Raw genomic sequence first — 27,996 nt, 5'->3', positions numbered from 1 at the left:
ATGCAGGGGGGAAACATGGGGGGCATGCACCCAGCAGTCAACCCTGGTTTCAACCCCGCCAACCGAATGCAGCGTCCCATGGGTCCTGCAGCCAATGTCAACTCCACTCAGGCCGCTGGTGTCCCCTTCAGCCACCCCCAGCAGATGCAGCAGCAGCAAGGAAACATGATGCCTGGAGCCAAAGCTCGCTTTCTGCAAGGTCACCTCCAGCAACAGCAACTGCAACAACAGTTTCGCATGCAGCTAATTCATCAGCACATTCAAAAGCAGCAGCAGCAGCAACAACAACAAAGGCTGCCTGGTATTTCCAACAACATGATTCCCAGAACTGCCGGAGGAAGTAGTCCCCAGTTCCCATCAGGCAACAGAATGCCTTGCCCTAGTCTTCCCAACGGTCCTAATGGACTACCCCAACGACCACCGTTTCCAAGGCCAACTTTTGATGTTAATCGCCCTCGTCAACCTTTTGGAAACCAGCCAGCTCCATTCAGTGACAAAGGGAGCTACGACAGCAGAGACACAAGAGGACCGCATGACACCAGTAGTAGAAATCAGTCACAGAACGGAGGTTCTAGGTTTTCGACAAACTCACAGAATTTCAGCCAGGGTAAGAGTGTCCAGAGACTCCCTGTGTTAAACAAGAGGAATGTCAGGACGTTCGGTGACGAGGAGGAGAGCAGTGCCAGATGCCGAATAAGTCCCGACAGACGGACTAGCTATTCTTTTGACGGGTCCAATGTGTCGGACTCGGTGTCCAGCAGGACCGACACCGACACCAGCTCCAGAGGCACCCCGGTGTCCTGGGAGTCGCAGAGCCAAAGAAAGCGTGGGTCCGGCGGGCAGGACAGGGGCTACAGATCTAACAGTAACAGTGCCAAATACTCCCGGGACAAACGCGACAACAGCTATGCCTGTGACTCTATCAGCTCCAAAGACATGTGGGATAGCGAGGTGGAGGAGGAGAGGCAGGCTCAAAGCCAGCGTGACGGAAGAGGGCGCAAGAGGGACGACAGCTCTTCAGACAGAAGGAGGACTAGAGACGAGTTCAGCAGGTCTTCAAAGGCCGACACTGACGACTGGAACGAAACACCGTCTGAAGACTTTGACTGTCGTGGGACTGGGAGGCGGGGCTTGAAGAGACGACACGATGATGTTCAAGACTCCGAGTTTGACAGGGAGTGGGATGAGAGGTGAGTTGCTTATGATGATAATGTAGTGCTTACAGTTATACTGGACTGAGTTTTCTATTTAAAGTATCAGTGCTAAACTGCTTATCAGTTTGTAAACTTGAGTAGCATCTCATAGTCTTTAAAAGTCCTGAATATTCTGCCACAATACTTAATTTGTATGACTGCCCCTCCAAATATAGTTTTAGTGAACAGAGAATCTGATTACTAGTATTTCATATAAATCTTTGATACAGAACTTTGCCTCATTTGAGTTCTGAGTACATGTTTGTTGTATAGGCATAGTTATTGTAACGTTTACAGTACATGTTTGTTGTAAGGCATAGTTATTGTAACGTTTACAGTACATGTTTGTTGTATAGGCATAGTTATTGTAACGTTTACAGTACATGTTTGTTGTATAGGCATAGACTAGTTATTGTAACGTTTACAGTACATGGTTGTTGTATCTAGGCATAGTTATTGTAACGTTTACAGTACATGGTTGTTGTATAGGCATAGTTATTGTAACGTTTACAGTACATGTTTGTTGTATAGGCATAGACTAGTTATTGTAACGTTTACAGTACATGATTGTAACGTTTACAGTACATGGTTGTTGTATAGGCATAGTTATTGTAACGTTTACAGTACATGGTTGTTGTATAGGCATAGTTATGGTAACGTTTACAGTCTTGTAAACAGAAAGAATAACTGTCTCTGGGGATATGAACAACAGACCGCTATGCTGCTGTGGCATTAAGACCAGGAAGAGCAGTTTACAATGCATTTGTTATCAATGATAACTTTTTACTGCCGTAGTGTTAAGCAAAATCTTTTCATTTATGTCTGTCAGAGACTGGCGTCCAGGCAAGCGCCTGCGACCCGACAGCCGAGAGCTGAAGGCCAAAGCGGAGAAGGAAGAAGCAGAAGCGGAAAGGGCCAAGGAAGACAACACCCCCAGCTGGATTCGCAGCTCTCCCGCTGATCTCTACTTTACACGGAACAGTCAGGGCGTCTTGGAGGGCACGCAGAAAATGAAGGAGCTGGAGGACCAGTTTGAAGAGGAAATCTTGAAAAGGGGCGAGAGGATTCGATCCTCGGTTCAAGTCCCTGAGGCAAAGTCCCGCCAGGCCAACCCCTGCAGCCACCAGCACCACCATCATCACCATGGCAGCGGGTCAAGCAGTAGCAGCAGCAGCAGCAGCAGCTCATCGTCAGACTCTGACTCTGACGACGGAGAGATGTGCAGCAAGTGGCTGGAGGAGATGGAGCGCAAGCGGAAGCACCCTCTGTGTCTGCACCCGGAGCTGTGGTACAACGACCCCGGGGAGATGAACAACGGGCCGCTGTGCCGCTGCAGCATCAAGTCCAGGAGAAGCGGTATACGACATGACATCTACCCGGGGGAGAAGCACATAGAGCCGTGTAAACCTGCCAGCAACAACCTCAACCAACTCTATCATTACCGCATCACCATGTCACCTTCCACCAACTTTCTGAGCAACAGTCCCTCCGTCATTGAGTTTGACAACCACGAGTTCATCTTTGAGGGGTTCTCTCTCTTCACCCACGAGAAACTGGAAAACGTCCCCGTGTGTAAAGTCATCCGGTTTCACATTGAGTACACCATCCATTTCCTTGAGGAGCCGATTCCGGAGAACTTCACGATTCGCAGTCTGGACCTGATCAACCAGTTCCTGTTCAGGGAAATACTGGAGCTGGTTGACCTGGACTGGAAGGGCTTCGGGGACGGCTGTACCCGCTTTCACCTGATGCCGCGCTTCGCACGCTCCCTGCCAGGTATTCATTTGATTAATTTACTTATTTATTTGCTTATTTATTTAATTTTTGACTCACATGCGAAGCAAAAGTGAGTCTATGTACTCACCCGAGTCGTCCGTCCGTCCGTCCGTCCGTCCGTCCGTCCGTCCGTCCGTCCGTCCGTCCGTCCGTCCGTCCGGAAAACTTTAACGTTGGATATTTCTTGGACACTATTCAGTCTATCAGTACCAAATTTGGCAAGATGGTGTATGATGACAAGGCCCCAAAAAACATACATAGCATCTTGACCTTGCTTCAAGGTCAAGGTCGCAGGGGCCATAAATGTTGCCTAAAAAACAGCTATTTTTCACATTTTTCACATTTTCTCTGAAGTTTTTGAGATTGAATACCTCACCTATATATGATATACAGCAGTCCCTCTCATGAACGGACACCCTTGGGCCATAGCAAAACTGTCCGTACATTGCAGGTGTCCGGTCACGGGAGGGGTGACCACACCACCCCCTCCCCCATACACTCACACAGAGACACACAAACAACAGGATTGAGTCTATGCTAATCACTTCTTGTGGCTACTAAACAATAACAATAAACTCCTAATACTTCTTTAAACGTTCTGTAAAAATGATTTGTATGAAAAGTGTTGAAAAGAAGAGATAAAATAAATCCTCAAGGCAGTGAACACACTCACCATGCTCTGACATACGAAAGCAGCCACACAAACACAGCACAGAGGAGCGTGTGCAGATGCTTTGCAAGAATAAGCTTGAAAACCAGTTTGAATAAATAGCAGCAGATAGAGCTGCATGTCATAATCAAGTAATTTATTTGTTTCTTGTCTGGCTTTATTGACTGCATGCCGATCATGTGGCATGGCAGTGACTTTTCACTCTTCAGTCGGAAATACACTGTACATAACACAGCTCCCACTCTCCCTCACTAATGCCTACCCCAAGCCGTGACAACTGATGCTTGGAAATTGTGTGGAAGAGTACACCTCTCTATTTCTCTCCAATGCTCTTCCTGCTGACATGCGGTGACACCGGCCACCCCACAGAGTTTAGCCAGCTAACCCTCCAACCCCCCCCCCCCCCTTTCTCTCTCTCACTCCACTCCCTCCAGCCATGTACTGTTGGGGGCTGTGGGCAGAGAGACCAGCTGCACTGTTCACTCAGAGCAAAACCAGTTGACTGTGTCGTAACTTTTGACAAAGCAAGACAACTGAAGGGTTCATAGATTAGGCAACCGACTCACTGGTCAAGGCTGAGGGGAAACAAGAGTATCTTGTCAATGAAAGAGGTTACACACAGACACACGATGGGTACACGTGCACTCAAGTTATCAGTGACTGTCATCACACCATTGCGGCTGTGATCTTTGTACCAAGAGCCGGACTGCTCTGTTATCGATTTTGTTGTGGTGAAAATTTGACGATGGTCTGTCCGTACATTGGAGGTATGACCTGCTGTTGGGACCGAAAATGAGTGTCCGCGTCCACGTTTTGCAGGTGTCCGTTTAAGGGGGGGCAAATATAGAAGGAAAACACTCCGTGCCGAGCAAATGTGTCCGTACATGTCAGGTGTCCGCTCACGCCGGGGGCCGTACATTGCAGGGACTGCTGTATAGGGCAAAGTAAGCCCCATCTTTTGATACCAGTTTGGTTTACCTTGCTTCAAGGTCAAGGTCACAGGAGCTCTTCAAAGTTGGATTGTATACATATTTTGAAGTGACCTTGACCCTGAACTATGGAAGATAACTGTTTCAAACTTAAAAATTATGTGGGGGACATGTTATGCTTTCATCATGAGACACATTTGGTCACATATGATCAAGGTCAAGGTCACTTTGACCCTTATAAAATGTGACCAAAATAAGGTAGTGAACCACTAAAAGTGACCATATCTCATGGTAGAAAGAGCCAATAAGCACCATTGTACTTCCTATGTCTTGAATTAACAGCTTTGTGTTGCATGACCTTGGATGACCTTGACCTTGGGTCAAAGTCACATGTATTTTGGTAGGAAAAATGTGTAAAGCATGTGAGTCGTATGGGCTTTGCCCTTCTTGTAATTTTATTTATTTATGCATTTATCATTAATTAATTTATTTATTGATTTATCAGTTATTTATTTATTTTAATTTTATTTAATTTTATTTATTTATTTATCTATTTGTTTTTTTATTTATTTACTTTACCAAACTCTATGCTCCCAGTGTTGGAAAATGCATCCCCTGCTTTTACTCTGTATTTTAAGATGATAACTTGCTGTTTTGATATGGATGTTTTGCTTTTAAAGGCATGTGGTGAACTTTCAAAAGAGTTTGTCAGGGTTTTGTTGTTGACACAGGGAATTCAATTTTCTTGCTTTTTTTTGTCCGTTAAACCAGAGAACGGCAAGGAGATCCTGTCCATCAATGAGGTGCTCAAGTTCCTGCTGCGCAGCGCTTGCCCTCTGGTGGGCGACAGCGACCTGCCGGTGATCGAGAAGCTGGGCAAGGAGGAGTGGCAGTCATGGGTGGACGTGATCTGCGGCATGATCGTCACCTGCCCGGGCAAGAAACCCAGCTCCATCCGCGTGGACCAGCTGGACCGGACCAAGCTGCTGGAAGGGGAGAGCACCCCACCCATCCTGGTCCACTTTGGCATCCGGCCGGCCCAGCTGAGCTACGCGGGGGACCCAGCCTACCAGAAGGCGTGGAAGCAGTACATCAAGTTCAAGCACCTGCTCAACTCCAAACCCAAGGTGAGACTGAACTGAACTGAACTTTATTTGATAAGGATAAAGAGTTAAGTCCACTTTGTAACCGGAGCCCCCAGAGTGTATCCTCATTTATTGTTTGCAGGGGGAGGCTAAAGATTGCCGAGGCGAGAAACTATCCTTACTTTTCTCTGGGCCTGTGTTATGTTGCACAACTATAGTCTAAATCAGTATGCCTTGTGTTGTGTTCAAATCCATGTGCTTGCATTGCTGGCTGACCTCGGTTTTCAGAGGAAACCCTGCGTGTTTCTTACTCTTAGTGTGCTAGATTGTTACCAGAATAATGTGGTGTGTGTTTTGGATGCCTGATTTCACTATGTACAGTTTAAAATAATCATGTTTTCTTCTCTTTATCTTGTCTTGTCTTGTCTTGTCTTGTCTTGTCTTGTCTTGTCTTGTCTTGTCTTGTCTTGTCTTGTCTTGTCTTGTCTCATAAGGTGTCGCGTGAGGACAAGCTGAAGCTGAAGAACAAGGAGGTCCAGTTGCAGGAGATCTTACCTCATCTCATCTTATCTCATCTTGTGTGAAGGTGTTGCATGAGGACAAGCTGAAGAACCTTTATCTTATTTGATCTCAAGGTGTCGCTTGAGGACAAGCTGAAGAACCTTTATCTTATTTGATCTCAAGGTGTCGCGTGAGGACAAGCTGAAGCTGAAGAACAAGGAGGCCCAGCTGCAGGAGATTCAGCTGAAGAGCACCATGAAGCGCGAGGTGACCGTGGAGCTGTCCAGCCAGGGCTTCATGCGCACGGGGGTCAAGTCTGACATCTGCCAGCACGCCCTGCTCCTGCCCGTCCTCATGAGCCACATCCGCTTCCACTCCTGTCTCAACGTGCTGGAGGAACACCTGGCCTACACCTTTGAGGACAGGACTCTGCTGCAGGTACGGACATGTGTTGTTTGGTGGGTGGTGGTGGTGAGGGGGGGGGGGGGTGTAGGAGGAGGGAGGAGGAGGAGATACAAAGAACAAACATGACCGGCTGGCCTACACCTTTGAGGACAGGACTCTGCTGCAGGTATTAATTATTAAGCTTTCAAGCTAAAATGCAATCCCATAGTCATGGCTTCATAGAAGATTGCTTGACCAAAATGTCAATCAAATTTCATAGACAAATGAGGGTGTGACAGTGCCACCTCAACTTTCATAAAACGCCGGATATGACGTCATCAAATACATTTATCAAACAAAAAATTAAAAAAGTATCTGGGGGTATCGTTTGCAGGAAATCTTATGTAAAGTTTCATGTAGATCGGTCCAGTACTTTTCTCTGAATCGCTATACACATACAGACAGATAGACAAGCACACATAAACCACCACCCTCGTCTCGATTCCCTGTCTATGTTAAAACATTTAGTCAAAACTTGACTAAATGTATAAACCAAATATAGGTATGTGTTACATGTTAATGTGATTGTGATTTGTGAGTAACTCCAAATGCTGTGTTGCAGCTGGCACTGACCCACACATCATTCCGCACCAACTACGGCACAAACTCGGCCCACGCCCGTAACTCTTTGACCAACTGCGGCCTGCGTCAGGTGGAGTATGGCGACCGCCGTGTGTACCACCAGAACACGCGTAAACGCGGCATCAACATTCTGGTGGACATCATGTCGCGCATGGGCAAGAAGGAGGAAACCATGTCAGAGATTCCGCACAACGAGCGTCTGGAGTTTCTCGGGGATGCTGTGGTGGAGTTTCTGTCCAGCACGCACCTCTTCTACATGTTCCCCTGGCTGGACGAGGGAGGCCTGTCCACTTACAGAACAGCAATCGTTCAGAACCAGCATCTGGCTGTTCTGGCAAAGGTACGTGCTTGTGTCATTTCAGTAAGGCTGACAAAAAGGTTTTAACTGTACTTTATGGCATTTGTAAAGCGCTCTTATTAACTGAGTCTTATCAATCAATCAATCAATCAATCAATCAATATGAGGCTTATATCGCGCGTATTCCGTGGGTACAGTTCTAAGCGCAGGGATTTATTTATTTTTTATTTTATTTTTTTTCATTTTTATGCAATTTATATCGCGCACATATTCAAGGCGCAGGGATTATTTATGCCGTGTGAGATGGAATTTTTTTTACACAATACATCACGCATTCACATCGGCCAGCAGATCGCAGCCATTTCGGCGCATATCCTACTTTTCACGGCCTATTATTCCAAGTCACACGGGTATTTTGGTGTACATTTTTATCTATGCTTATACAATTTTGCCAGGAAAGACCCTTTTGTCAATCGTGGGATCTTTAACGTGCACACCCCAATGTAGTGTACACGAAGGGACCTCGGTTTTTCGTCTCATCCGAAAGACTAGCACTTGAACCCACCACCTAGGTTAGGAAAGGGGGGAGAAAATTGCTAACGCCCTGACCCAGGGTCGAACTCGCAACCTCTCGCTTCCGAGCGCAAGTGCGTTACCACTCGGCCACCCAGTCCGAGCATATCGGTACTTGTGCTATAGAAAAGGGATTTATTATTATTATTATGTGAGTAATGTCCATCCTTTGAATAACCGTGGTCAAGTGTTGTTCCTAGACTCAGTGGACAATGGGTCAGTTGGAACTGGGTTAAAACTGCCCTGGCTTTGTCCATTTAGTAGGCAAATTGTTGGTCAGAAGACCTACTACATGTCAAACGGCCGGGGGTCAGAGCAATGCGTCGGATCAAAAGAGAATCCTTCATTTACCGAAGACCGAGGCCTGCAAACAACACTGTCTGTGACCGTCTGCTTTTGGAAGGATGCGATCAATGTTCACTTTATAAAGAATCAACCGATACAGTGGAACTCCCCTTTTAAGATCTTAAAAAAACCTGAGAAAATCACGGTAAATTTACAGATGTTATGAAAGAAAATCCAATGTCTTAAAAAGGGGGAAGTCTTAAATTGGGGGGGGGGGGGGGGGGGGTCTTAAAATGGGGGTTCCACTGTCCTAAAAGTTTTCCTTTCTGGACTGGTTTGTTCCTAACAATAACTGTGTTTTAGACTGGGTTTTACCGGTTGATGTAACGCAATTACCAGTGTCTGAAGGAGCCAAGATTCTTACTTGTACAGAAACCCCCGGTGTGAACAATTGTAATTCAATCATTGTGGATTGACGCCCTCCCAAAGACTAATTGAAGCCCTCCGACGCTTCGCTCTGTCGGGCTTAAATTATGCTTTGGTTGGACGTCAATCCACGATGACAACCTCAAAGTTTCGAATAGAAGCCAATCAATGTATACCTGAAAGTTCTCCTTTCTGGACTGGTTTGTTCCTGACAATCACTGTGTTTTAAAGTTAGACTGGGTTTGACCGGTTGATGGAACAAAATAACCGGTGTCTGTGGGAGCCAGGATTCGTACTTGTAAAGAAAATACCGGTCTGATTATTTGTTAACACACACAAAAAATGTGCAAAAAACATTAGTGAATGTGGGAGTTTTAGCCCATGGACGAAGGAGAAGAAGAAGAATAGTTATAGCAATGACGGGTGTATCTTTTGTGTGTTACAGAATCTGCACCTTCAAGACTTCATGCTGTACGTGCACGGTCCTGACCTGTGTCATGAGTCTGACCTGCGTCACGCGATGGCCAACTGCTTTGAAGCCCTCATGGGTTAGTTGCCTCCCTTACTTCCTGCCCTCTGTGATTATTCTGTTATTTGTACACTATGGCCAACTGCTTTGAAGCCCTCATGGGTCAGTTGCTTCCCTTACTTCCTGCCCTCTGTGATTATTCTACGTTATTTGTACACTATGGCCGACTGCTTTGAAGCCCTCATGGGTCAGTTGCTTCCCTTACTTCCTGCCCTCTGTGATTATTCTACGTTATTTGTACACTATGGCCAACTGCTTTGAAGCCCTCATGGGTCAGTTGCTTCCCTTACTTCCTGCCCTCTGTGATTATTCTACGTTATTTGTACACTATGGCCAACTGCTTTGAAGCCCTCATGGGTCAGTTGCTTCCCTTACTTCCTGCCCTCTGTGATTATTCTACGTTATTTGTACACTATGGCCAACTGCTTTGAAGCCCTCATGGGTCAGTTGCTTCCCTTACTTCCTGCCCTCTGTGATTATTCTACGTTATTTGTACACTATGGCCAACTGCTTTGAAGCCCTCATGGGTCAGTTGCTTCCCTTACTTCCTGCCCTCTGTGATTATTCTACGTTATTTGTACACTATGGCCGACTGCTTTGAAGCCCTCATGGGTCAGTTGCTTCCCTTACTTCCTGCCCTCTGTGATTATTCTACGTTATTTGTACACAATGGCCGACTGCTTTGAAGCCCTCATGGGTCAGTTGCTTCCCTTACTTCCTGCCCTCTGTGATTATTCTATGTTATTTGTACACTATGGCCGACTGCTTTGAAGCCCTCATGGGTCAGTTGCTTCCCTTACTTCCTGCCCTCTGTGATTATTCTACGTTATTTGTACACAATGGCCGACTGCTTTGAAGCCCTCATGGGTCAGTTGCTTCCCTTACTTCCTGCCCTCTGTGATTATTCTACGTTATTTGTACACTATGGCCAACTGCTTTGAAGCCCTCATGGGTCAGTTGCTTCCCTTACTTCCTGCCCTCTGTGATTATTCTACGTTATTTGTACACTATGGCCGACTGTTTTGAAGCCCTCATGGGTCAGTTGCTTCCCTTACTTCCTGCCCTCTGTGATTATTCTACGTTATTTGTACACTATGGCCGACTGCTTTGAAGCCCTCATGGGTCAGTTGCTTCCCTTACTTCCTGCCCTCTGTGATTATTCTACGTTATTTGTACACTATGGCCAACTGCTTTGAAGCCCTCATGGGTCAGTTGCTTCCCGCTTTTCTCTCCCTTACTTCCTGCCCTTATTCGGCATTCTATTTTATTTGTAGTTTTGACCAAAATATGACATTTTACACAGATGGAAACAGTCAGTGTTCCTCTGAGACAGCGCTAGCGGTAGAGGTGAACAGTGACTGTCGAGATCTGTGTCAAATGTGATATTTTTATGAAAATAATATTTGTTTTGATCGATTTTAGTACGCATTCCTGTTATTTGTTACGCACACAAACATGCAATATTTTCTAGTCTCGGCCAGCCGCCTAAATATGAGTTTTTGTCAGACTCTGACATCACATGGTTCAAAGAAGGGAACTCCAATGTTCAATCGATTTTTTTGTATGCATGTATTTTCAGTCATAAGAGTGTAATAAATAACTAAAATAGTGCGTTTTTGTCCAGCCAAAAAAATGTAAATGAAACAAGTGCGTGGAGTCTTTCTTTGGATAGCAGTAGGGTTGCGATGATTGTGTTTATGCCATTGATAAACCATTTGATTGTGTCACCACCAGGGGCGCTGTTCCTGGACGGGGGACTGGAGGTGGTGGACAGGATCTTCGGGCGCACGCTGTTCGAGGTGGACGAGACGTGTCTGCGGACCTGGCAGGGGCTGCCCCTACACCCCTTGCAGGAGGACGAGCCTGGCGGTGACCGGCACTGGGTGGAGTCCAGTCCTGCCCTACAGGTTGGTGCACTGTCTTTCACTACAGTGGAACCCCCGTTTTAAGACCTGCAAAAATCTGAAATATCTGGGGAGGGGGGGGGGGGGGGGGGGGGGGGGGGGGGTGTAGTAGATTTACAGAGGCTATGAACAGAAAATCTGAGAAAAAAGGGTCTGTAAATTAAAATGGAGGGAGTCTTAAATTGGGGGCTCTTTAAAGGGAGGTTCCCCTGTACCGTCTTTTACAACAGTGGAACCCCTGTTTTAAGACCTGCAAAAATCTTAGAAAATCCGGTTGGAAAAAGGAGGGAGTCATAAAAGGGGGGAGGGGGGGGGGGGGGGGGTTAAATGTACAGAGGTTATGAACAGAACATTAATTTCTCAATTGAGATAATAAAGTTTTCTGTGTTTATGTCTAAATCTGAGAAAACGGGGCAGGTGGGCCAGTGCACTATGTTTTTTTTAATTTGAATGTTTTATTTTGTTTCAATGTTATTTTATGAAAGTAATGAATAAACAATGATAAATGATAGTCATTTTTTTTATTTTGGGTTGCTGGTTTTTGTTTTACGCAACAAAAACAGTCAAAAACAGACAAAACTGGAGTACAGGGGGAAAATAATATTTCAGCAGATATGATTGTCACACTTCTTATTATTGTTATATTTTGTCTTTCTGGGTATGCTCTAGGGGATTACGAAGCAGATTTTGATTATTATATTTATATTTGGAGTTAGGGACATTTCTTTGTTACAACCGTCAAACTTTAGGGTAACCCCTGCAAAAATTTTGTTTGAAATAACCTAGTTATGACCGTAATACAATGGCAACAAAATCCTTTCGTAATCCCCCAGAATGTGATATTCTGCACAAACTGCACACAAAATTATTGCTCTAGCTAAATTACAGCCAGAGAAATCGCAACACCACAGATGCAACTGCCGCAAAAATGGCCGACATGAGAAAAACGACGTTGAAGATAAACTATTCAAATATTGTCTTTATTGACACATAAATATGACACTTTAGACAAAAACACAGACACACATGCATTTTAGGTATGTTATGAGACCATTATCTGCAAAAAAATTTAAAAAAGGGTTTTGATCAATTTGTCCATTTTGCACTGGCCCACCTCCCCAAAGTTGAAAGGGAGGGAGTTTTAAATTGGGGGGTCTCAAACTGTACACACAGATTTTTGTTTATGTCAATTTACACTTTTCCATATATTTCAATGCCCCAGCTTTATACGGTTCTGTGTTCTTGTTAGCATGATTAGCATCTGTTGTAGTAGCAGAATTTCTGATGAATTCTGATTTTTGTTTTACAGATTACAGACAAGGGCTTTATCAATGTGCCTTCAGATCGTCTTAGCCGTCCTTTTGCTAGCCAGATAATTTTATGTGAAATTTCTCTTTTTTTTAATGTGACTTTGCTCTTTTTTCCTCCAGAAATTGGTGAGGTTTGAGGGATCGATCGGTGTGAAGTTTTCCCACGTTCGACTTTTGGCAAAGGCTTTCACCCACAGGAATGTTGGCTACAACCTTCTGACAATGTAAGATTTGTTTTATTGTCTGTATGTGTATGTGCACATGTGTGTGTGGGTGCATGGTGTTTGTGTCTGTCTGTGTGCTAAGCTGAAGAGTGTGATCTGGGAGATGTAAACTTTGGCACTATTGTGGTTTTAGTTATGAATGTTGGAAGTTGTCTGGCCTCTCCTGTTTCCATTATAATGAGCAGCACTTTGTGTGTGTGTGTGTGTGTGTGTGTGTGTGTGTGTGCGTGTGCGTGTGTGTGTGTGTGTGTGCGTGTGCGTGTGCGTGTGTGTGTGTGTGTGTGCGTGTGCGTGTGCGTGTATGTGTGTGTGTGTGTGTGTGTGTGTGTGCGTGCGTGTGTGTGTGCATTTGTGTGTGTGTGTATGTATATATGAGTGTGTGTGTGTGTGTGCATTTGTGTGTGTGTGTGTATGTATATATGTGTGTGTGTCAGTGTCTGTATCTGTGTGTGTGTGTGTGTGTGCGTGTGCGTGTGTGTGTGTGCATTTGTGTGTGTGTGTGTATGTATATATGTGTGTGTGTCAGTGTCTGTATCTGTGTGTGTGTGTGTGAGGCATAATTGACCGTGTGTGGGGGGGGGGGGGGGGGTATTGTAGTTATTATGGCAATACAGTGTTTGTACACAACATAATCATCATTGCATTTGAGAATGTGTGTACATTGTGTGCTAACTTTTGCAGGGGCCACAACCAGAGACTGGAGTTTCTTGGGGACACCGTGCTGCAACTCATTGCCTCAGAGTATCTCTACAGACACTTTCCTGAACATCATGAAGGCCACCTCTCTGTGAGTCACTCTGTCTGTCTGTCTGTCTGTCTGTCTGACTGTCAGTGTCTGTCTCTCTGTCTGTCCTACAGCTGATTACCTCAGCTGCATCTGCACAGACACTTTCCTGAACATCATGAAGGCCACCTCTCTGTGAGTCACTCTGTCTGTCTGTCTGTCTGTCTGTCAATGTCTGTCTCAATGTCTGTCTCTCATCTGCACAGACACTTTCCTGACCAACTGTGAATCAGTCTGTCTGTCTTTATGTCTGTTTGTCTGCCTGTTTTTGTCTCTGTTCTGATACATGATAAACTACTTGGTGTTTTGTTTTTCTTTAATTTTCTTCAATTTTTTTTATTCAAAAATTATTTTTTTTACTTGTTGGTTTATTATTTTCTTGTCATTGCATTTCACAAGTGTATTTCACTTGTCTTTATTTTTTCTTCTTCGTAAAGTAAGGTTTAAATGATGTGTTATGTGTGAGATCTTTGCTTTACCAAATTATTGTTTAGTAAATTTGTCTTGTTTATTGGTGTTTTTTTAAGTTTTTTTCTATTTTCTATTTTTATTTGTTAGTGTATGTTCTTTTGAGACCAACCTTTTTAGTTTATAAATACTCGTTTATTTTTCTGTTTGTAGCTGTTGAGAAGCTCGCTGGTGAACAGTCGCACTCAATCCATCGTGTGCGATGACCTGGGCATGATTGACTTCGTCATCTACAGCAACGCTGGCAGCGACAAGTTCGACATGAAGACCAAACAGAAAGCTGACCTGCTGGAATGTAAGTTTGACGGGGAGAAAAGTTTGAGCCATGGTTAGCACAAAACCAACAGTTTTCACAAAGTAAAGTTATTTCAAACACAAATTATAACTGTCTTCTCTACACAAAACCAACAGTTTCCACAAAGTAAAGTTATTTCAAACACAAATTATAACTGTCTTCTCTACACAAAACCAACAGTTTCCACAAAGTAAAGTTATTTCAAACACAAATTATAACTGTCTTCTCTACACAAAACCAACAGTTTCCACAAAGTAAAGTTATTTCAAACACAAATTATAACTGTCTTCTCTGCACAAAACCAACAGTTTCCACAAAGTAAAGTTATTTCCACAAACACAAATTATAACTGTCTTCTCTTCATTGTTATTCATCACTACTGAGTACTGTAGAACCCCTTTAAAGACCTCCACAAATGTCCGCCCCGTGATCGGGAGGTCGTGGGTTCGAACCCCGGCCGGGTCATACCTAAGACTTTAAAATTGGCAATCTAGTGGCTGCTCCGCCTGGCGTCCGGCTTTATGGGGTTAGTGCTAGGACTGGTTGGTCCGGTGTCAGAATAATGTGACTGGGTGAGACATGAAGCCTGTACTGCGACTTCTGTCTTGTGTGTGGCGCACGTTAAATGTCAAAGCAGCACCGCCCTGATATGGCCCTTTGTGGTCGGCTGGGCTTTAAGCAAACAAACAAAAACCTCCACAAATCTGGGAAAACCAGGTCTTAAAAAGGAGGGAGTCTTGAATTGGGGCTACATTTACAGTGGTTATGATCAGAAATGTATGTATTTGTTTTTCTTGATTATAGTCTGAGCAGCTTTATTTTAAACTTTGTTGTGAAACACGAAGACAGTACAACATATGGTTAGTGATAAGATAATATTATTGGTCAATGAGCCTGTAATCATCTGTTGCAGAGTTTTTGTTAAAAGACGATTTTCAGAAATGACTCTGTCAAGCGACCTGCTAATTCTTACTGGGAAGGTATTGTTGTTTACTGTATGAATCCCTGTTTCAGCTTTCTTGGGAGCATTGTATGTGGACAGTGGCATGGATTTTTGCAAGACTTTCTGTGACGTCTGCTTCTTCCCCAGACTGAAGGTGAGCAGATTATTGTCATGGTTATATTATTTGCACTGAATCAGTTCAGTCTTTCCTGTTAAAAACTGTCATCATTTTTAGCATATGAGGCTTTTATGAGAAAATATCATTTGTACTTTGCTCAGCAGGGACTCCTAACTGCTCTGATCCTGATGTCAGATATGTACGTGTAAGAGCTTAAATCTCATTAGCTGCTTCTTTCTTGCTCTTATTCTTGTGTCCTTATATTTCTTGTGCTCATATTTCTTGTACTTTCACAATTAAAAACAAGTCGCGTAAGGCGATAATACAATATTTAGTCAAGTAGCTGCCATTTTTCAGCAAGACCGTATACTCGTAGCATCGTCAGTCCACCGCTCATGGCAAAGGCAGTGAAATTGACAAGAAGAGCGGGGTAGTAGTTGCGCTAAGAAGGATAGCACGCTTTTCTGTACCTCTCTTTGTTTTAACTTTCTGAGCGTGTTTTTAATCCAAACATATCATATCTATATGTTTTTGGAATCAGGAACCGACAAGGAATAAGATGAAAGTGTTTTTAAATTGATTTGGACAATTTAATTTTGATAATAATTTTTATATATTTAATTTTCAGAGCTTGTTTTTAATCCGAATATAACATATTTATATGTTTTTGGAATCAGCAAATGATGGAGAATAAGATAAACGTAAATTTGGATCGTTTTATAAATTTTTATTTTTTTTTTACAATTTTCAGATTTTTAATGACCAAAGTCATTAATTAATTTTTAAGCCACCAAGCTGAAATGCAATACCGAACCCTGGGCTTCGTCGAAGATTACTTGACCAAAATTTCAACCAATTTGGTTGAAAAATGAGGGCGTGACAGTGCCGCCTCAACTTTCACGAAAAGCCGGATATGACGTCATCAAAGACATTTATCAAAAAAATGAAAAAAACGTTCGGGGATTTCATACCCAGGAACTCTCATGTCAAATTTCATAAAGATCGGTCCAGTAGTTTAGTCTGAATCGCTCTACACACACACACACACACACACACACACACACACACGCACGCACGCACATACACCACGACCCTCGTTTCGATTCCCCCTCGATGTTAAAATATTTAGTCAAAACTTGACTAAATATAAAAAAAGGCTTGCACACTGGAGATTTTGGTCTTGAGCCAAGACTGGGATTGGAGATAGACTCTTGGCATGTCTAGACTTTCTTTCTTTTTTTCTTTATTTTGGTGTTTAACGTCGTTTTCAACCACGAAGGTTATATCGCGACGGATGTCTAGACTGTGTAATCGTGTCCATGAAATAACTTAACTCATCCATATTGTTTTTTAAAAAAGAGAAGAATATTTGATATGAGAGTTTGACAGATGTGCTAGAATAGATTTGATTAAATAACATATTCTTACTACAACTCACATAAATAGCATTAACTTCAGTTTGATGCGTAAGACATTGAAGTACTAACCCTGGAAACAGGGGGAGGTAACCCCCAAATCAAAACAAAACCTTGACAACAAGGCCCTGGTAGTTACCTCCCCTCACCGGTAGCCCGCGCATGCGCGGCACATATCACCGGCAAACTCATTCCCTTCTTCAACACCGTGCTGTACAGACGTGTTGGTACTTGCTGGGCTTTTCAGCCTTGGGTCTCCTGTGAGGACGACCTTTTGACCCTGGTTCATCTTGCTAGCTGTTGGTGAGATCTTTCTGGTTTACAACGTTTGTTTATGGTAACTGTTCACTTGTGAAAATGTCTTTCTCCGTTCTCGGAGTTTGTTTTGGTTTTCACTTGGGCGGGAGAGAGCTGTTGCTCTCTCAGACATGTTTTGTCTCTCCCGCTGAGCAGTTATTTTGTTGTTCAAGCCTAGTCTAGTGACTTATCTGTAACGTTTTCTTGTTATAGCTTGTGCCGCCATTTGCATTTGTTGGTAAATGGCGTCGTACTTTGTGCTCCGTCTTACGGAGTCGTTCTGTTTACACGGATTTTACTGTAGTGCTGCCAGGCGGGTGACTTTCGTTTTCCCGCCTAGCAGTTATTTTGTTGTTCAAGCTTAGTCTAGTGACTTATCTGTAACGTTTTCTTGTTATAGCTTGTGCCGCCATTTGCATTTGTTGGTAAATGGCTTTGTACTTCGTGCTCCGTCTTACGGAGTTGTACTTTTAATTCGGCGACTATTACTGTAGTGCTGCCAGACAGGCGACTTTCGTTTCCCTGCTGAGCAGTGTGTTCTTTCGTTAAGCTTAAGTCTAGTGACTTACTCCTTACAGGCTTGGTTGAGCTTGCGCCGCCTTTGTTCGTGTTATGTTAAAGCTTGTTCTCCGTTCTCGGAGTTGTAGTTTCAACATGGCGGTCTTTAGCGTTAGCTCTGTCGGGCAGGGTACTTTGTTACCTGCTGAGCAGTTTGATCTGTTGTGTAAGCTTAGGTCTTATGACTTATCTTTTACAGATTATTTTGTCTTTACCTGTGCCGACCTTTGTGTGTTGGTATTCTGTTTTTTACTACATGTCTCCGTCTTGACGGAGTTCTAGTCGTCAACATGGCGGACTTGCGTTGTGACGTGCCGCCATTTGCATTATTTTTTCTGCCGGTTGTTGAACTTTTGGCTCCGTTTTCTGGAGTTTTTTGTTGCTTCAACCTAGTGTAGGCAGTGCCCGGTGTTACGGGTGCATGCCGCCATTTGCATTTTAGTATTTTGTAATTATTTTTGCGAAATTTTCGATCCTGTGAGCAAGGAGTCGTTGCGTGTTTCGTTTGATCCTCCTGCTAGCTTGCCCGTTTTGTCGCCGCAGGAGAAAGAGACCCAGGCGGTCTCGCGCGATGAATTGTTTGCTCTTTTTTTCTACTTTCAAGGATCAAATGAGGGAGATGCTGGCAACTGATAGGGGTGTGTCTTCCTCCACCATTCCAGCTTTGCCTCCAGGGGTTGGCAACGCTTCCTCTTTGTCGAGGATTGTTCTTTCCGCTACGATTACGTCGGCGGACGTTGCTGTTCCTCAGCTTTCGGCTTCGGCCGATCAGGTACGTGTTCATGGAAGTTCGGGGTGTTCGGCGCAAATGCGTGCTGCTCATCTCGACGGTTATTCCACCCTTGACGCTGGGGCCGGTACGTCCGGTCCCTCGTACTCGGGTTCAACTGCTTCGGCAAAGGGATTTCCGGCCACAGGATTTCTTCCGAGAGATCGTGGCACTTTCATTTTGTTACCATCGACTTCCGGTTCACAGCCTACGGGGGTTCCGGTCGTTGGTGGTAACGGCAATCCGTTTCCTGCCTACGCTTCCGCTGAGGCGGTTGCGGACGGTGGGGGACAGGTTGGGTCAGCTTCCGGGTAAAGCACAGGTGTGTTCCGGTCGCCTTCCCTTCCGGATTGCCAGCTACCGCTGGTTCCGGTCCGCCGGTTCCGGGGTAGACTTTTGGAAGTTCGGGGCACTCAGCACACGAGCGTGTTGTTTGTCTCGACGGTTATTCCACCCTTGACGCTGGGGCTGGTACGTCCGGTCCCTCGTACTCGGGTTCAACTGCTTCGGCAAAGGGATTTCCGGCCACAGGGTTTCTTTCGGGAGATCGTGGCACTTTCAAATCGTTACCATCGACTTCCGGTTCACAGCCTACGGGGGTTCCGGTCGTTGGTGGTAACGGCAATCCGTTTCCTGCCTACGCTTCCGCTCAGGCGGTTGCGTACGGTGGGGACAGGATGGGTCAGCTTCCGGGCGGAGCACAGGTGTGTTTCCGGTCGCCTTCCCTTCCGAATTGCCAGCTACCTCTGGTTCCGGGCAATGGTAGCAGCTCGGCTTTGCCGGTCCTCCTTGGTGTGGTTACACAGGGTTCCGTTACGGCGAGTTCATCAGTTCCGTTGCGGGGCAATGATGGTTCCGGTCATGATCGGGCTTCATCAGACATCTTTGTTGATGATGTGGATGTTGTCGAGGATTGTGGTGACTCTTCCGAGGCGGAACACAACTTTCGAGTTGAGAGGAGGTTCTTGCGCGCGCTGTTTGCCGCCGCTGAGGTTACCTCTCGATACTTTGCAGAAGGGGTGACAACTTCGTCTTCTCGTTTAGCGGCACCACCTTTCGCATTTGGCGATTTCCAGGGTGACAATGAGACTAGCGTTCACTTCCGGTTTCGGGAGTCGCCCTCTGTAGCCTATGAGATGGCTAAGGTGTTGAGTTCCGGTGCTGTTAGCATCTTTCCTCTGTTCACTGCTCATGGGGATGTGTCGGAGTCTGTTCAGCCATGGCTGGCTTCTCCGAGCAATTGTTCTCGCACGTCGTCTTTCATGCTTCGTAACCAAAGCTGAACGGGAAGCCCAATCATTCTTTTGATCCTTTTGCACTTCCGAGTTCCCCGCTTCAGGTCACTCCTGCGTTGGGGGACAATCATTTACGGCTTCGGCCAATGATGGTTCTGGGAACAAGGACTCTTTGCCTAGTAGGCTTCCAATGTCAACCCTTTGGGTTTCAGGTTGTTGGTGGTTTTGGTATCCCGTCTCTCACTTCTGTTTTCGGAGTGAAGGACTGTACGCATTAGCATCAACCCACACTGTCAAGGTGTTGCGGGTGTTTTGTACTAGGGATTTTGCCTTTTTCTGGTTCGTTTTTTTTTTGACGTTCCAGGTAATCGTAGCACTTTGGCATCTATGATTACTGTTTGCGTAGGTCCCCGCGTCTGACTTTTAGTCTCTCAGCGGATCAGACGCGTTCTGGGTTTTCGGCCATATTCAGGGTGTTTCTTGATTGGCGGCGAAATTTATTCCGGATTTTTCTTAAGGATGCTCCTTAGTTCACGACAGCTGTCGGTTTTTGAGCGTTCATCGTTTTTGTCCTCTCGAGGAGGTTGTTCGGACTTTCTTGTGACTTCCTCTGTTTTGACAAGAAGCGTCTGAAGTCAGTTTGGGGGCAACATGACGGCCGGTTTCGGCGACTTTGTCTTACCTACGGGTAGCGACGGTCCAGTTCATAGTCATAGTCATTCATTGGTGCTTTCTGCCACGACCCACGAAGTTATGAGTGCTTGTCTTTGCTAGACTTGGACTCTTAACGCAGGAAGTTTTACTGCGTCATTCGCTCGGTCTTGATTGGGTAGTTGCTCAAGCAGGTCATGCACCAGCAGTAGCCTACTTTTGGCTAACCGTTTGGATCATGTTGGGTTCACAGCTTGGTTCATTAGAGGGTGAGTGTTCTGGTAGTTTGGGTACTTCAGGAACACGTTTGCTCGTTCTTGAGATTTTTCTCACCGATGAGGGCTTGATATCTTTTTCTCAGGTATCACTTGTTTTCGGTAGGAGATCGGTCACGAACTGACGTCATCTCCTAGGCCTGGCGGGCTTCACACCCTCCCAGGGTGTAACATAGCGACATTATGTTTTAACGGTCGCTACAGGGTTTGTCCTATTCAGTTCTGTGTTGACAAACTTAGGCTCTGATCGTTCCACGTTCGGCACTACAGCTAGCTCCCACTGTATGCTTGCTTCCTTTCTTGTCGATTAAATTTCATAGCTTATTGCTAGTGAGTATTGAGTTAGACTTTTGCCTCTTTCGATTAAAGTCGCTTTGGTTTTGATGAGCAATCTCGGTTCATCTCTTGATGAGAGGTAGCATTCTCGCCGACCTGCAAATTGTTGCCTTTGTTTTCGGCTTTAAGTCATTTGACTCTTTTGTGGGAGAGTCTAGCAAGGCCAGATGTTTTCCGACATTTGTCTTGCTCTATCCTTTGAACAAGGGGCAAGTTATTGTCTCTGGTTCATTGCGAACATTTAGCGTTTCCTCTTGGACTATGGTGCTGTGGTTTACTCAAGCCTTAATCTTTTAGTGCTTCACTCCGTGGAGGGTGTTTCACTTGTGGTCGTTTGGAACTTCTTGTTCTCTTCGAGGGGAGACGCAAAGGTTCGTTTTTTATTACTCGCTCGCCTCGGAGGACATATCTGTTTGTCTTCCGAACTTGCACGGCTCTCTTTTGAGTTAAGAGCTGTCTTTCTGGTCTAGCCGTTTGTAAGAGATTGTTCTCTCTTTTCGTCAGTCACGACCAAGACAGCGTTTTTTAGGCCTTTTCACTTAGCTTAGGTCTCAACAGACTTTACGTGAAAGGGGTTATTTATCTAGGTTGATTTTTTCTGGTGGTTTCTTTGCCATCATTAACTTTCTATGAGTGCAAATAAAAGGGGGGGGGGGGGCAGTCAGCCCTTCCTCCAGCACCTGCATTAGTGCAAGTTCTAGATTCTGGGCATAGGCTTTAGCATTCTCCAGTTCAGGAGGATGTTAAGACTTTCCACGAACTGTTGTTATCGTAGGAAGTCTATGTTTCGTTATTCTGGAGGAACGTCGTCAGGTCTTGACAAGACTTTTCTCTTTCTACGCCCTGCGTGGTAGGGCCCTGCGTCCAAGCTTTTGTCTTTTGAAAATTAATTCCAACTTGGGATTTCTTTTTGTTTTTAAGCTCTTTTTTAAGAGCCATAGATTTGGAGACATGCTAGCCTTTCTTTATAGGAAGGCTCTCAGACTCCTTTTTGTCAGTGTTCACTTCCCCTTAAGGGTGTAGCGTTTTACATACTTCTGGGTCTCGCTCAAGGTTTTGAGTATTTGACTACTTGTCTTGCATGGCTCCTTTTGGTTCTTGCGTTTCAACGGATAGAACCAAATTATTGCTAGGCAGCCCTGACTAGATGGGCTTTTACACTCATTAACAGGCTTATGAGTGCGGCAGTCAAATGGGGGGGAGCTTTCTTTCTTCCTCTGGGTTGTCTAGAATTCATGGGGCCTGAGCTTGGACCCTTTATCCGGTGGTTCTGCTGCCAGACAATTCTCGTATGGCACCTCAGTGGTGTTTGGACGTCATGTTTAGACGTCTTTCTTTACTACTTTTGTGCGTGTTTTAGTACCCACTGCAATGGTAGTAGTTGCTTACCAATTATGGTTGAAGCAGGCTGGTTTCTTATCATGTTAAGTGAGATTCCCGCCACCTTATGTAGCAATCTGCTATTTATGTGAGTTGTAGTAAGAATATGTTATTTAATCGAAAATTTCTTAATAAATTTTCATTTAATTAATATACTTACCAACTCACATAGTTAATGCCCTCCCATCCTACCCCGCAATCGTTTTTTTGTTAATGGTTGAAGGTGGTGTTTCATTGGGAATGAGTTTGCCGGTGATATGTGCCGCGCATGCGCGGGCTACCGGTGAGGGGAGGTAACTACCAGGGCCTTGTTGTCAAGGTTTTGTTTTGATTTGGGGGTTACCTCCCCCTGTTTCCAGGGTTAGTACTTCAATGTCTTACGCATCAAACTGAAGTTAATGCTATTTATGTGAGTTGGTAAGTATATTAATTAAATGAAAATTTATTAAGAAATTTTCGATTTGTTTTGTTGTGTCCCTGTTGTGTCCCTGTTGTGTATCTCTGGAAATATAGAAGACACACATTTCTTGAGCATAGTTTGTTAATAAAGGCGCTTGTTGTGTATGCAGGATTTCATCCTGAACCAAGATTGGAATGACCCCAAGTCTCAGCTTCAGCAGTGCTGTCTGACCCTGAGAAAGATGGGGGGAGGGGAGCCTGACATACCTGTCTACAAGTAAGTACTTACACCCTTCTGCCTCAGCCTGTTGCTTCCGCAAAGAATAAAACATTGTCAACTCAGCTGACACTGTGGGAAGGAGGGAAGTGAGAATGTCAGTTGGAAAACTAGTGTCCTAACTTCAAATTGTACTTATTTTCTTGGCCGGCCAATGCCGGAGGCATCAAATTACAGCAATTAACATTCAAAACTGATGATTGGTGTTTTGTGTGCAACAGAGTGATGAGTCGCTGGGCCCCTCCATGTTTCAAAACTAATGATTGGTGTTTTGTGTGAACAGAGTGATAGAGTCGCTGGGCCCCTCCAACACCAGGAAGTACGTGGTGGCTGTGTATTTCCGAGGGGAGCGGCTGGCCACCGGCACCGGTCACAGCATCCAGCAAGCCGAGATGTCCGCCGCTACCAACGCTCTCAAAACTCGATCAGGTACACAACTGCAGTCCACTCTCAACCTTAGCCCCCCCTCCCCCTCCCCCACCCCCCCCCCCCAATTTTTTCAATTTTTATTTTCAAAGACAAGGCCAACAAAATCAGGGTTGGTAGGTTGGTAACATTTAAAAAATATTTTCGTTATATTTTTGTAATAAAGGAATTAAATTCTTTTTTTTTTTTTTAACTCAGGCGCTTGTGGCTTCTTATTGGCCAGTCATTTTGTGAGATGTGTCCCTTAAATGTCGGAGAACAGTAGCTTTCTTTGTAAAGTCTTCTAAATCCACTTTTGTCAAAGAAGTTCTCAGGTCGGGAAAAAACTAGGGTCTGTCGGAAACACTGAACTTGTTTTATGTTGGCCTTAGTGTCAATTTAGACAAAGATGTCACTTTTCCCACGATACAGGATAATGTTCACCTCCACAGACATGGATTTTGCATAGAATAAAAGCTTCTCTTCACTTGGACAAATGTCTTAAATCCGACAAATTCCGAAAATAACTCGGTCGGGTTTGTATGAGTTGTGGTAGAGTGACCTTTTCTTGCAAAACCTCCAACAAACAAAGGAGGGACCAATCACTAGCGAGGGGGCGTGCTCCGGTCCACATGTTTCCCGCAATCATCTCGCTAGTGATTGGTCCCTCCTTTGTTTGTTGGAGGTTTTGCAAGAAAAGGTCACTCTTCCACAACACCTACAAACCCGAAAGGAGTTATGTCCAAAAAGCGTCTATTGACATGGCACACAATTGACCAAGAACAACAACAAAATCCAGTCAACCAAAAAATAAAACTCATAAATATTAGACGGGACCTTGAGAATAGATACACACATTAGGTAGATATTATGTAAAATAGCATTCCCACGGAAAGTCAGGTTGCTTTCTGTCTGGGGAAAGCAAGCAGTCACACAGTGCAGCACTACCCGTTATTTATGTGTATGTACAGTACTGTTATTTGATGACTTTGATGATCGGCAGGGATGGCCTAATTGTCTACCTGATCGCCAGGGGCAAGACAAAAATCCGCTCGGCTAGTAGAAACAGCCTGGAAACTCGCCTGGGTGGCCAGTGAAAATTTGTGTCAAATGCAACGCTTTTGGTTGTACATGTACTATCGAGTTTCAAAGCCATATAAACACTCCAGATGCATAAACTGTGGTATGTACCGGGCCAGCGAAAATTCTGGCGGGCTAGTAACTTTCTTGAAGTTACTCGCCCGGCTGGAGAGTTAAAACTTCATGAGATTTGGCCATCCCTGATCAGTCAGCTGAATGTGACGTGACTGAATGTTTTGCTTTACTTCTTTTCTGCCAGAGTTGTTCCCCATCCTTCAGCACCAGAGACGCTTCCTGGAGAAGCGTCACGTTGGAACAGACCGGAATCAGAAACCTCGCCAGTACCGCACAGAAAGACGGTCCAAAGACAGCCAGGCTGATGCTCCAGCAGAGCCCGAACGCTATGGCAACAACTCGAAACAGTCTTCTTCACTCTCACCATCAGTGCCAGATCGAGCACGCTACAGCAACGACTCCCGGCCATCATCATCCTCTTCATCGCGGCAGTCTGATCGTAATGATTCCAGATTTTCTGCCTCATCTTCATCAGTGCCTGACTCTATGCTGAGTAACGGAAACCCCAAGATGAAAACGCCACGATACAACAGTGACCGTTCAACGTCAGACAGAGTTGACACTAACTCTGCACCACGCTATGCTAACGAACGCTCAAAACTGGACAGGTCAAACACGCAATTAGCCAGCGAGCAGTTAGCTCGGGACAGGTTCAAAAGCAACTCCAACGGCAGTGAACGCTTCAGATCAGACAGGATTAATGGTAACGCAGCTGGAAGTGATTTCTGAGCATCAACTAGGCTGAACAGTGAGCAATAATGAACAGGTTTTTACAGAAACTTTAGAGGCAGTAACCGCTTCCGATCAGACAGGCTTAATGGTAATGCTAATGCCAGTTAAATCTGAGCAAGTTTGATGTTAACGCTACTGGCAGTGACTTCTGAGCATCAGTGACGCTGAACAATGAGCAAGAATGGAAGGTCTAACCCTTTTTTAACATTGCTGATGCTCCACTTATGACTTCGGCATATCATAACTCTGGCGCCAATCAACTGGTCTGTCTGATTTTGGCTCCGGCGTCATTATTGTGGTACCAACATAAACTGATCTACTGCTTCAGGGCGGAAATGTTCAGCAGTACTTTCAGCTCCAACTTTATCAGTATTTTTTTCTGACGGTAAGTGATACACTGGCTTGGGCTTGGCTTATGTCAACTACATTTTGTATACCTGTCTGGTGGTGTAGAAAGTGTGAGTGCCAGCCTTGTTTGTTTAATGAAGTCACAAACTTTTTACAGTTGGGAGTGTGTTGTGTGTTGTGTGAAATGGTACTGTTTACTGTTAAGAGTGTGTTGTGTGTTGTGTGAAATTTTACTGTTAAGAGTGTGTTGTGTGTTGTGTGAAATGGTACTGTTTACTGTTAAGAGTGTGTTGTGTGTTGTGGGAAATGGTACTGTTTACTGTTAAGAGTGTGTTGTGTGAAATGGTACTGTTTACTGTTAAGAGTGTGTTGTGTGAAATGGTACTGTTTACTGTTAAGAGTGTGTTGTGTGTTGTGTGAAATTTTACTGTTAAGAGTGTGTTGTGTGTTGTGGGAAATGGTACTGTTTACTGTTAAGAGTGTGTTGTGTGAAATGGTACTGTTTACTGTTAAGAGTGTGTTGTGGGAAATGGTACTGTTTACTGTTAAGAGTGTGTTGTGTGAAATGGTACTGTTTACTGTTAAGAGTGTGTTGTGTGAAATGGTACTGTTTACTGTTAAGAGTGTGTTGTGTGAAATGGTACTGTTTACTCAGACCTGTTTACTCATACGATTTCGCCGTATTTTGTACGCCAAGTTTCCAAGAATACGATAAATACGCTGGTTGATAAGAAAGTACGACTATTTCCAGTGTCATGACTCATATGCTTACAGTTTTATCATCAGTGCGACAGACGTTGTATTGGAATTTTACTGCTAACAGTTTTACGTCGGTCACATGATTAAGAAGCACCTCTACCTGGTAAGAAAATACACTCAATATTTTGAAAATACACTAAGTCTCTGTGGAAAATACACCAACTGTTCATATTTGGTAAACAGGTCTGGTTTACTGTTAAGAGTGTGTTGTGTGAAATGGTACTGTTTACTGTTAAGAGAGTGTTGTGTGAAATGGTACTGTTTACTGTTAGGAGTGTGTTGTGTTAAATGCTACTGTTTATTGTAAGACTAAGAGTGTGTTGTGTTAAATGCTACAGTTTACTGTTGGGTGAGTGTTGTGTGAAATGGTATTGTTTACTGTCAGGAGTGTTTGTGTGAAATTATACTTTCGGGGGGGTGTTTTGTGAAAGAGCACTGTGTACTTTCAGAAGTGTGTTGTGTGAAATTCTACTGTTTACTGTGCTGCGTTTCTGAAAGACAGTGTTATTATGGCCTGATAAAACAGATTGCTGTCTTTTAATGTGATCTTTTTCTCTGCTTCTTGCGTTCATGCTGAATGTTAACTTATGCTACCAGTTGAATGTTAAGTTATGTGAAAACGACAGTTTGTAATTGAACATGTTTCTTTATTTTCAAAGTAAAACGGAAAACCTGTTCTCAGCTAGTTGTATTATACTTAAATTAAGTTTGTGTTAGGGAGTGGGAAAAAAAGGCAAGGAGAGACATTAATGATGCTCTGCTGGATTAAAATAGATGAAATTAATTAAGTACAGGGTGACCCAAAACAAAGAGTACCCAAACAAAACGTCATAAATTGAACAAAAATAAAGCAATCTTCATAAAATTTATTTACACACACAAGTAGCCTCTGCATGATTTCAACAGAAAATGTTAGCGTTCTAGCTTGTCTTTCAGGAAAGTTATGCTCATTCTACAGAACATGCTCCAAATGGCCTCCCCCGGATTTAAATCCCCCAGATTTCTATCTTTGGGGGTTCCTGAAAGACAACGTCTACAGGAACAACCCACAGACAATCGCAGAACTCAAGCGAGCCATCACAACAACCATTCGCGGAATCTCGCAACCGGAGTGTGTGCGGGTGATTGATAACTTTGCGCGGCGAGTTCAAGTTTGCCTGAATCGGCGCGGAGGCCATTTGGAGCATGTTCTGTAGAATGAGCATAACTTTCCTGAAAGACAAGCTAGAATGCTAAAATTTTCTGTGCAAATCATGCAGAGGCTACTTGTGTGTGTAAATAAATTTTATGAAGATTGCTTTATTTTTGTTCAATTTATGACGTTTTGTTTGGGTACTCTTTTTTTTGGGTCACCCTGTATCACCAATTTCAGCCAATATAATGTGTAGGCAAGTCCAGGCCGATGCACAGAGAGATTTGACTTGCTGAAACGTGCAGACGTTGTCAAATGTTTTCTGTTTCAATGGGATGATTATTTGCCCTACAGAAGGAAAACTACATTTAAAACAAAAGGCACATTTAAAATGGAAGAGGAGCCAGACCTCTCTTTTATGATACATGTACATGTGTCAAAAATGACCAATAATTCCTCCCGCAGTGGGGCACTGCGGTTGTGAAATTAAAGGCCCCTCCTGTTTTTGGAACCGCGGGAGCTTTATAGTTTGCTGT

At 44.3% G+C, this 27,996-nt stretch overlaps 1 protein-coding gene across 1 annotated transcript; it reads left to right on the top strand.

The window, feature by feature from the left end:
* Window positions 1-42: 42 nt before the first annotated feature.
* LOC138948731 (ribonuclease 3-like) lies at window positions 43-27,490 on the top strand. The gene is made up of 14 exons (XM_070320334.1): window positions 43-1,190; window positions 2,023-2,969; window positions 5,340-5,695; window positions 6,338-6,592; window positions 7,161-7,520; window positions 9,208-9,310; window positions 11,026-11,198; window positions 12,626-12,729; window positions 13,411-13,516; window positions 14,135-14,276; window positions 15,291-15,373; window positions 22,823-22,929; window positions 23,213-23,358; window positions 24,674-27,490. Exons 1-14 carry the CDS (start codon window positions 67-69, stop codon window positions 25,216-25,218), a joined length of 4,551 nt encoding a protein of 1,516 aa, XP_070176435.1. The 5' UTR covers window positions 43-66; the 3' UTR covers window positions 25,219-27,490.
* Window positions 27,491-27,996: the final 506 nt, after the last annotated feature.

The sequence above is a fragment of the Littorina saxatilis genome, linkage group LG15, assembly GCF_037325665.1.
Source record: "Littorina saxatilis isolate snail1 linkage group LG15, US_GU_Lsax_2.0, whole genome shotgun sequence".
In the NCBI taxonomy this organism is placed as follows: domain Eukaryota; kingdom Metazoa; phylum Mollusca; class Gastropoda; order Littorinimorpha; family Littorinidae; genus Littorina; species Littorina saxatilis.
The sequence above is the reverse complement of the archived record's forward strand: the minus strand, read 5'-3'. Positions and strand labels throughout refer to the sequence as shown.